At 43.9% G+C, this 11225-nt stretch overlaps 1 protein-coding gene across 1 annotated transcript; it reads left to right on the forward strand.

Annotated features, from left to right (window-relative positions):
• The first annotated feature begins 1932 nt into the window (after positions 1–1932).
• LOC145957812 (uncharacterized) lies at positions 1933–7257 on the forward strand. The gene has a single exon (XM_083074218.1). The coding sequence runs from the start codon at positions 1933–1935 to the stop codon at positions 7255–7257; it is 5325 nt and encodes a 1774-aa protein (XP_082930344.1).
• Positions 7258–11225: the final 3968 nt, after the last annotated feature.

An 11225-nucleotide genomic window follows, 5' to 3' on the forward strand; every position in this document is an offset into this window, starting at 1 on the left:
AGACTGAGCTTTCCTTCTGGAGCAGAATTGCTGAGAGTGATAATTAAAGTGTCCCAGCTTTCAGGTAGAGAACTGAAGAGCATAAGAGTTTGCACCTCATCATCTATGTTTATTTCTGCTTTCTTCAGTTGATTCACAAGACCTTTGAAGGTATTCAGATGTTCGATCATGTTCTGACCGTCCATGTACTCCAACTTTGCAAGTCGTCTGTAAAGGTGGGCTTTGTTCCTAGGTGTCTTCTTTTGAATCAAAGATTCAAGTTTTGTCCACAACTCATACGCATTGGTATAAGTTGATACATGCTCGAACAAACTTCGATCAATATATTTTCTGATCACAGCTACAGCTTTCCGATTCAGGATCTCCCAGTCTTTATCAGTCTTCCCCTCTGGCTTACTTTGCTGGGTGATTGGTTCATACAAATCCTTGCAATATAAATGGTCTTCCATCATCGGCTTCCAATATGAAAAATTGTCAGCAGTTAGCTTGAACATATCTCCATCATGAGTAGTGGTACTCTCCATCTTGAATTATACAGGCTGAATAGTGTCCAACCACAAGAATAATCTTTTCTGATGTGGAAGATCAGATAAAACTGCAACCACAGAGCATACTAAGAATTTTCTTATGAGATCGACACCTTAGTCTTCAAGAGCTCTGAGAGCTCTGATACCACTGTTGGGAAATGGCATCATAATTTCCCTTCTCTGTTAACTCAAAATGGGCACTGAGCGGAAACGTAAAATTATTACACCAGAAATTTTAGCGTGGAAAACCTTTCTCAAGGAAAAACCACGGGACCAGTAGGCCACTTAATCTTCCACTATAAAATAATGGGAATACAAAATACAATGATATTGTATCCTCAATTTGTGGATAACACTCACAAATTGGCTCACTATTTTTCTCTCTTAGAAAAACTCTCTCTAAGGCTTTCTCTCTATTTCTTCTATGAGTGGAAATGCTTCACTCTTGGATGATCAAGCCTCCTCTCAAGCCTCCTATATATAGGCTTCAAGAATGCATCATGGCCATTGGATATATGTGGCTAGAAAACACCACAACCATTGATTTGATACTTGGTCATTATTAAGCCACACCTACCACACCTACCTCACCTACCACACTTATCACACCTACCACAATATTTTTCTATGGCTGGACCCATCACTTTTAATGCATATATATATATATATAAATTTCTTTAATTTATCGAATCAATTTTTTTAGAAATAAAATATATAACTTTATATCTAAATTTGGAATTAATTAAACATAAATATTTAATTAAGAAAAATAAATACTAAATTACATCATTTATGTTAACGACTTTTTATAATTTTATAAAATTAAATATATTTTTAGTCATCATAATTTTAGTCAATCGTAACCATGGTTTTTGTATTTTTTATAATGATAAATTAGATTGCAAACTTTAAAAAGAAAAAATTATGCGTCTAGTTTCTATTAACTTTAAAAACATAATTGTACGGGTAAGGGCGTTCGGCCACCACCCGGTCGGCTGCCAAAAGGCAAAACCAGGTGACCGAGTGGCGTTCGGCCATCTGGATCGGCCCATCATCACTCATGGCCCTTAATCCATGATTAGGAGTTAATTAGTTGATTAAGGTGTATTACCTAATACGGTAAATACGTTGCAGGGCCCATGGGGTCCAAAGCCCATAAATGTCAGTATAAATAGCTCAAGTCAAAAGGTAACGTCACTGTTCATTAATTACCCTCGATATTGGTGCTTGTCCTGACTTGAGCGTTGGAGTGCCTTTTGCAGGTACCAACCCCTCACTCGCATTGGATCGGACCACTCGTTCGGCCTTCAGAGTACGAGAAGATTTGGTGTATCCTCCAGACAGGTACATTTGGCGCCCACCGTGGGGCCGAACGAAAGTGGTTGAAAGTTTGCTAAGAAGAACGATGCCGATAACTAGGAGAACGAACACGCAAGACCGCCCTACTGAAGAACATGTGGAGATGGTGGATGAAACAGATCTCACCGAAACAGTACGACTACTCAAGCAAGAAATGGAATTGATGAAACAACAAAGAGAAAAAGATGCAAGGGAGCTTTCAGCCTTGAGGGCTGAGAATGAAGCGCTGAGAAGTCAGGATACTTCTTGGAAGCCTACCCATGCCACCAACACACAAACTCAGGGGTCATACCAATCTCATGCGGTCCATACATCGGTCCCCCACGCTTCAGCAGTAGCCCCTGAGAGATTCCCTTCGGCCTTACCTACTGTAGTTCGTCCTGCAGATGTAACCACTATCGGATCACACCGACATCCGTTTACTCCCTCCATTATGCAACTCCCCCTGATGGACAACTGGAAGGCTTTACCTATTGACAAGTATGATGGTACCACTGATCCTGATGAACATTTAGATGTTTTTCTGACACAGGTAACTCTGAGTACGACCGATGACGCTGCATTGTGTCGGATTTTTCCTACGTCCCTCAAAGGCAGAGCTCTCAGCTGGTTCACTCGTCTCCCACCTAACTCAATCGATTCCTTTAATACATTATCATCCCAGTTCACTATCCAATTTGCGACAAGTCGCCCTCACAGTCTAACATCTTTATCTTTGGTTAGTCTTAGGCAGGATAAAAAAGAGTCTCTTCGGGCGTTTATGGATCGGTTTAACAAGGCTACTTTGGAGATCAGAGATCTCAACCCAGCCGTGGCGCTGCATCATCTCACAACGGCTTTAAAACCAGGCCCATTCGTCAACAGCATTTGTAAAAAGCCTCCTTCGGACATGAATGACTTACGTAGGAGGGCAGATAAGTACATGCAGATGGAGGAGTTGGCAGAATTTAGAAATCAGGCCCGAGCCGAGCAGTCCACTAAATCCGAGAAACCAGTTGAACCATCATACAGGGGGCGAGGCAAAGAAATATCCCTTCGGGAGAGGCCTATTCGTGGACCGAAGTATACTCAGTATACTCCCCTTAATGCCAATCGCGCGGCGGTCCTCGAACAGGCTTTGGCATCTGAAGTGTTAACGATCCCGAAGAGAGCATCTACTCCGCCAAGAGCAGATACTAGCAAATCTTGTCGGTATCATAGGAATCGGGGACATTCAACTAATGAATGCGCGGCCCTCAAAGACAAGATCGAAGACCTGATTAAGCAAGGGAAACTGCACAATTTTGTGGACCGGTCTGGTTCGTCTCAAAATCGTTCATACCAACCCAGGTATCAGGATCGGCACAGGCAAGACCGTTCTGATAAAACCTCTGATAGAGGTCGGCGCGAGAGAAGCAGGTCACGTGAAAGAAAAGATGATTCGGCACCCACGCATCGAAGGATTATCAATACCATTGCTGGTGGCTTTGCAGGTGGGGGCACAACTTCTTCGGCCCAAAAGAGACATCTCCGAGCTATCCGGTCGGTCAACGCTGTTCACCGACAGTCGTCTCGGCGATTACCAACGATAACCTTCACAGATGCAGACTTCAAGGGTATTGACCCAGAACAAGACGATCCGATGGTCATTAGTGTTGAGATTCACAACTGCATTGTCAAGAAAACACTGATTGATCAGGGCAGTTCGGCGGACATACTATATTGGAGCACATTCCAACAGTTGGGTATCTCGGAAAAAGAGTTGCTTCCTTATGACGATCCGTTGGTTGGCTTTGCAGGAGAGAGAGTCAGCACCAAGGGATACATAAAACTTTTTACAAGGTTTTGTTTCGACGAAAAGGAGAGCAGAGAGATCCAAGTAAAGTACATTGTCGTTGAAGCTAATACCTCGTATAATATCCTACTCGGTAGACCATCCCTAAATGCATTAGGAGCTATTGTTTCAACGCCACATTTGGCAATGAAGTTCCCGTCAGACAGAGGAAATATCATTACAATTCACGCCGATCAAAAGGCTGCTAGGGAATGTTATTACGCTAGTTTGCGTGTTGAGCCGAGGGAGGAAAGAAAATCCAAATCCAACAAAATTCATGCTGTGAACGTTTCGGCACTAGTAGAGGAGGCTGTGTTGGATCTTGATCCAAGAATGAATAATGAAGAAAGGGTGGAACCAATTGAGTCTAAAGTGCCGTTTCAGATAGGCTCACGTCCCGAGCAGGTCACGTACATCGGTGCCAAAATCTCTGAAGATGACCACTCGGCCTTATGTCAGGTTATAAAGAAGAACAGAGATCTCTTCGCATGGACACCCTCCGATATGCCAGGAGTGGATCCAAAAGTCATGTGTCATAAGCTTTCAGTCTGTGCCGAAGCAAAACCAATCGCGCAGCGCAAGAGAAAAATGGGGACCGAAAGAAAGCTGGCAGTTGAAACAGAGGTTGCCAAATTGCTTGATGCCGGATTCATTCGAGAGGTTCATTATACCACTTGGTTGGCGAATGTGGTCATGGTAAAAAAGTCAAATGGAAAGTGGAGAATGTGCACAGATTATACAAGCCTCAACAAGGCATGCCCTAAGGATGCCTATCCACTTCCAAACATAGATCGATTAGTCGATGGAGTCTCGGGACACGAAATGTTGACATTCCTGGATGCTTATTCGGGATACAATCAAATTCCCATGCATGCTCGGGATGAGGAAAAGACGGCCTTCATTACCGATTCGGCTAATTACTGCTATCGGGTAATGCCGTTTGGGTTGAAAAACGCTGGAGCAACGTACCAAAGGTTAATGAATAAAGTTTTTCAACATCAGATAGGCAAGAATATGGAGGTATATGTGGATGATATGGTGGTAAAATCCAGAAATGTTGATCAGCATGCAATGGATCTTTCTGAAATATTCAAACAGTTGCGCAAGTATGATATGAGGCTTAATCCGGAGAAGTGTGTGTTTGGAGTATCAGGAGGAAAATTCCTTGGCTTCATGCTTTCGGTTAGGGGGATTGAAGCTAATCCCGATAAGTGTATGGCAATTGTCAAAATGATCAGCCCTAAGAATCTTAAGCAAGTTCAGCAGTTAGCAGGTCGGCTTACAGCGTTGTCAAGATTCCTCCCGTGTTTGGCTGAAGTAACCAAACCTATGGTAAAATTACTGAGAAAAGCGAACAAGTTTGAATGGTCTGCCGAATGTGAGAAGTCTTTTCAGACTTTAAAAGAACGTCTTGGTTCTCCACCTATCCTTTCTAAGCCCGATCCGGCAGTACCAATTGTGGTCTACTTGTGTGTTTCGAATGACACAATAAGTACGGTTTTAATTCAAGAAAAAGAGGGACAACATCCCATTTATTTCATCAGTCGTATGTTACAGGAAGCCGAAACAAGGTACCAGCTCTTAGAAAAAGTGGCACTCGGGCTTGTTCACACTGCTCGGCGCCTTCGGCAATATTTTCAGAGTCATCAGATTATTGTTCGAACTGATTGCCCGATAGCCAAAGTGTTACGCAAACCCGAGTTAGCAGGAAGGATGATGGCTTGGTCAATTGAGTTATCGGAGTTTGATATTTGTTTTCAACCTAGGGGACCCATCCGGTCCCAATGCTTGGTGGACTTCGTTGATGAATTGCAACCGAAAGGATATTTTGTTAATACTGTATGGACGATACACGTGGATGGTTCCTCAAACAATCAAGGGAGTGGGGCAGGTATAATTTTGGAGGGACCAACAGGATTAATCATAGAACAGTCCTTACGGTTTGCGTTCAAAGCTTCAAATAATCAGGCCGAGTATGAAGCGTTATTGGCTGGCTTAAGACTCGCGCAAGAAATTGGTGTCAACCGGCTGGAGTGCTGGACCGATTCAAAGGTCGTAGCCGAACAAGTGAATGATAATTTTCAGGTAAAAGATGCAAACTTGTTGAAATATTATCATTTATTCCAAAAAATGCGCGATACGTTTGAAGAAGTTCAAGTAAAACACACACCAAGGGAACACAATACGAGAGCGGACCAATTGGCTCGGTTGGCAAGCAGCACCAGAAAGCCTGGACAACTACGAACCACACTTCACTTGGACCTCGAATCGCCAAGTGTGGTAGCCGCCGAATGTTTGGCAGTGGAGCGGTCCGTTCGTACGTGGATCACCGAGATAATGGATTATCTTGAGCAGGGCACACTACCATCGGACCCAACAGCGGCTAAAAAGCTCCGAACGCAGGCCGCTAGATATGTAATTGTTGGAGGAGATTTGTATAGGAGAGGATTCTCGACTCCATTGTTGAAATGTGTTGATGAGGCACAAGCTAGCTACATTTTGAGAGAAATGCATGAAGGGATATGTGGTTTTCATTCGGGGGGACGGACTTTAGCAACGAAAGTGCTACGAGCCGGATACTACTGGCCTACTCTCAAGGACGACTGTGTAAACTTTGTGAAGCATTGTGTGTCATGTCAGCGACATGGTAACCTTATCCACGCTTCGGCCGAAGAACTGCACGGCATAAGTTCGCCGTGGCCATTCGCGATGTGGGGTATGGACATTCTAGGCCCCTTCCCGATAGCCAAAGGACAGTGCAAGTTTCTACTGGTAGCTGTGGATTACTTCACAAAATGGGTTGAAGCCGAGCCGCTTGCAAGTATCACAGCTGCCAATGTCCAAAAATTTTTATGGAAAAACATCATTACTCGCTTCGGCATTCCATATGCACTTGTTACCGATAATGGTCTGCAGTTCACCGATCAGAAACTCAATCGGTTCATACAAGATCTCGGTATCAAGCACAGATTTACCTCTGTTGAACATCCACAAGCCAATGGGCAAGCCGAAGCAGCAAACAAAGTCATACTTGGCGAACTGAAGAGACGGTTGGGAGACGCTAAAGGAGCTTGGGCGGAGGAATTGTTGGAAGTTCTATGGGCTTACCGGTGCACGCCCCAATCCACGACTAAAGAAACACCCTTTCGGCTGACATATGGCACCGAAGCTATGATACCTGTGGAGGTTGGAGAACCTTCTTTTCGGAGAATGCATTTTGATGAAAATACCAATGATATGTCTCTCCAAGCTGAAGTGGATATGGCGGACGAGGTTCGTCTCAAAGCAGAAATCACGGCTGAGGCTTGCAAGCAAAGGATGACTCGTAGATTTAATTCCAATCTTATCAGAAGAAGTTTTAAAGAGGGTGATCTAGTATGGAGAGCACAAGGATCGGCGAGGCGTAATCCGAGAGAAGGAAAGTTGGCTGCTAATTGGGATGGCCCATTTCGGATTCGGCATAGCTTGGAGAACGGTGCATATAAATTGGAAGAGCTTTCAGGCAAGGTCATTCCGCGAACTTGGAATGCATCCCATCTGAAGACATATTATAGTTAATATTTGTTGTAAATCAGACCTTGTATACATAGATGGTGTACTCTTTTCCTTATTCGGTCTTTTCTCCCCTTGTAAAAAAGTGAAAAGGGGTTTTGGCCGATAAGGTTTTTAACGAGGCACCTGTTAATAAAAATCTATGCAGTTCTTCCATTCTTACAGCCCAATTTTCGATTCTGTTACCTAATCAACGCAACAGGCTTCCCTCCCGAGTTGTTCAACTTGGCCAAGGATGTGCCTCAAAATCTCGCAACAGGCTTCCCTCCCGAGTTGTTCAACTTGGCCAAGGATGTGCCTCAAAATCTCGCAACAGGCTTCCCTCCCGAGTTGTTCAACTCGGCCAAGGATGTGCCTCAAAAAAATCTCGCAACAGGCTTCCCTCCCGAGTTGTTCAACTCGGCCAAGGATGTGCCTCAAAAAATCTCGCAACAGGCTTCCCTCCCGAGTTGTTCAACTCGGCCAAGGATGTGCCTTAATAAATATGCTTCCATCACAGATATACAAGCCGAAGCAATTCATTCGGTTTTATTAATAAAAGTTCTACAAGCCGAGGCGTGTTCCTTCGGTTTTACATAAAACAGACGTACAAGCCGAGGCAATTCGTTCGGTTTTATTCACAAATGTTCTAGAAACCGAGGCTTGTTCCTTCGGTTTTACATAAAACAGACGTACAAGCCGAGGCAATTCGTTCGGTTTTATTCACAAATGTTCTAGAAACCGAGGCTTGTTCCTTCGGTTTTACATAAAACAGACGTACAAGCCGAGGCAATTCGTTCGGTTTTACATAAAACAGAAGTACAAGCCGAGGCAATTCATTCGGTTTTATCCACAAAAGAGTTACAAACTGATGCATGTCCGTTCGGTTTTATATAAAAACGATGTACAAGCCGAGGCAATTCGTTCGGTTTTATTCACAAATGTTCTAGAAACCGAGGATTGTTCCTTCGGTTTTACATAAAACAGACGTACAAGCCGAGGCAATTCGTTCGGTTTTACATAAAACAGAAGTACAAGCCGAGGCAATTCATTCGGTTTTATCCACAAAAGAGTTACAAACCGATGCATGTCCGTTCGGTTTTATATAAAAACGATGAACAAGCCGAGGCAACCCATTCGGTGTTGTTCAAGATCTACAAACCGGTACGTGTTCTTTCGGTCTTACATAAAACGTACAAGCACTAGCCGAAGGAAGTTGATTCGGTTTTACCCAAAAGAAAGCTACCAACCGAAGCAGGTCCTTTCGGACTTGTCAAAGTTGATTTAGTTTTACCCAAAAGACAGCTACCAATTCGGGTTTATTTCCTATCTTTGGTTTTATTTAACTGAAAGGTGAAACCAGCTTGTTCAGCTTTTATTCAGGCGTTCAAATGGTTACCCATTCGGTCCTAGATATATACATACAAGTGGTTAATCCATTCGGCTCTTTATCAGGATTCAAGAATGATGATTTTTATTTAACTAATCATTAATGGACAGCAAGTCAAAACAGATTGCTTAAGAAAAACGATTTCATTCAGATAAGAAAGCTCTATCGGCCTCCAAACTACAACAAAAAGGCATTTTGATTACAAGTATAATTAACTACTCTTCCGGCGTCCGGACGGATTCATCTCCCATAACGGTATCGGGGTTTCCCTCAGTATCGTTGGTAGGATCATGGTGTCCCTCATCCAGTGTGTTTTCCTCGGAGGTCTCCACATCATCTTCAGCTTGGGGGGCAGGATCATCATCCAGTTCAGCTCCTTCAGGCAGATCGGCATAAGATATCAAGGACCCTTGATAGAAATCCTTAGTCATATCAAATTCAAAGCCCTCTTCAAATTGACCGAAATGCTTAGCCTGACGAATGGCCTGCTTGAACCCAGCCTCATGTTGAGCAACGATCTTTTCTTGAGCTTGCTTTTTGAGGGTGTCATATGCAGTCTCAGCCTCCTCCACTCGGCGACGCCCTTCATTGGTTATTTTTTGAAGTTCCAGACGAAGGGTATCATTATCACGCCGAACAGCATCCAACTCGGCAGCGAGATCCCTATTCTTGGCAGTCACCTCTTCATTGACTGCAATTGCATCGGCTGCAGTCTTTTCAGCCTCCTCTAAATTTTGTTTCAAAGACTGAACCTCGCCAAGAGGTTCCATAGCAAGGTGATGGGCCAGAGCCAAAGAGCGTGCTTGCACCTCACAAAAAAGTCTCCACTTTGTTTTCCCATCCAAGGATGATAAAAATTCTTGCCCGAATGGAGAGACAAGATCAGACCGAATCACTGACTCGGAGGGAGTATCCTCGCTTAGAAACGCACGAGACATCAGTGGAGGAGGCACCACAATGACGGTTCGGTTTGGAGAGGACTCAGGCAATGACTTCGCCTTTTTGGACGCTTCTGGTTGATCGTCAGAACCTTTTCTCTTTACGCGCTCTCGGTTGGGCTCTTTTTCCTTTTTCTTCTTCTTGCGTTCGGGATGAGGAGGCAACCGGTCGTCCGTATTGGGTCGGGGAGAGGAAGCAACAGTTGAAGTACCTATTTCCCCGGATCGCCGAGCTTGCTTCACCCTTGCGGCAAGCAAGCTACGAATGTCTAGGTCAGCAGCACCACTTTTGACCATGATTCCTGCACGATGAGTTAAGTAAACATCAATAGGATTTAAATTGTTAGAAACAAATAGGACGAATAGCATACCTATCAGGTCGGTCCACCAACGGGGCGATACAATTAAATTGATTAATGACCTAGTCGGCAATCGCCGAGGGAGGCGCATTAATAATTTCAAATCTATTCGTTCTTCAGCTGTCAGCATCTTCTTCGGTACCACGTCATAGGGCCGAGGGGTACGAGTCCAGTATAACGGAAATAAACTTTGCCCATTACCATCAAAGAAGAAACGTTGCCCATTCGGCCGTATGGTCACTCGGAAAAATCCAGTTTTGAAATTCTTATACGATGAAGTGAAACTATTTAATAAAAGCCGATCCCCTATTCGGCTTAGGGAATGCCACTTTGCTAAAATCGTTGGCTGAGACGAGTAGAAATACAGAAAGAGAAGAGGGGAAGGCTTAATATGAAGACATTTACATAAGTGCTTGAAGCCCTGTAGTTGTGCCCAGCTGTTCGGGTGCAATTGAGTAGGAGCTACATTCAACACTCGTAGCACTCCCATCGTGAACTCGTCAAACGGCAACGTAACCTTGAGATCTCGGAGGAGACAATCATACATATAGAATGATGGCATTTTGCCATCACTTTGATCAAGACAAACTAAATCAGGATTAACAAAAGCATTGTTTCGGCATGACCGAATCCCAATCGGGTAGGGATTCTCTTTAGTATCAAAATTTAAACAGTTGGTGTAATCAAGGAGATTTGTGATCATTTTGGTGTCTTGATAGCGCGAATAATATGAAGTCACTTCCCCGTTTACCCATTCATATCCAGGCACATCAGATGGACCATATCGTTGACGGTTAGACACTCGTGTTCTTTTCTCTTGAACCTCTTCACCGCCACTAGTAGAAGCTTCGTCGGTTGTGGCACTGCCTTCACCTGACCTTTCGGCATGCATGGGAGATTGAGATAACCTAGGACTTGATATACTGGACGAGAACCCCTCGGAAGAAGAGGACCGAGAGCTGCTAGCCGAAGAACTAGAAGAAGTATCAACCATGGTTACAAGAACTTACCAATTTTTCTAAACGAAGGATAACCGGATCGGCTTCTGAGGTCTCGGAATAACTCAACTCGGATTATGATAAAGTGTATGAATGGCCCTACCGTTTAACCTATTTATAGGAATGAAAAAAGGCGCGAAAATTTAAAGTATCGAAAAGTTGTAACCGTTAGATCTTCCATATCTAACGGTTATTAAATACATGACCCTTCACCTTACCCTAACCGCCATCTTCAGTTTACCCTTAAAGAAAGTCACGTCTCTCTTCAAGGCTGGGGGGCAATGTACGGGTAAGGGCGTTCGGCCACCAC

Source organism: Cajanus cajan, chromosome 5 (genome assembly GCF_000230855.2).
Source record: "Cajanus cajan strain Asha chromosome 5, NIPB_CcT2T_4, whole genome shotgun sequence".
NCBI lineage: Eukaryota > Viridiplantae > Streptophyta > Magnoliopsida > Fabales > Fabaceae > Cajanus > Cajanus cajan.

Bases quoted from the DNA above. Each gene is read 5' to 3' on its own strand.
- LOC145957812 (XM_083074218.1), top strand. From the start codon at position 1,933: ATGCCGATAACTAGGAGAACGAACACGCAAGACCGCCCTACTGAAGAA.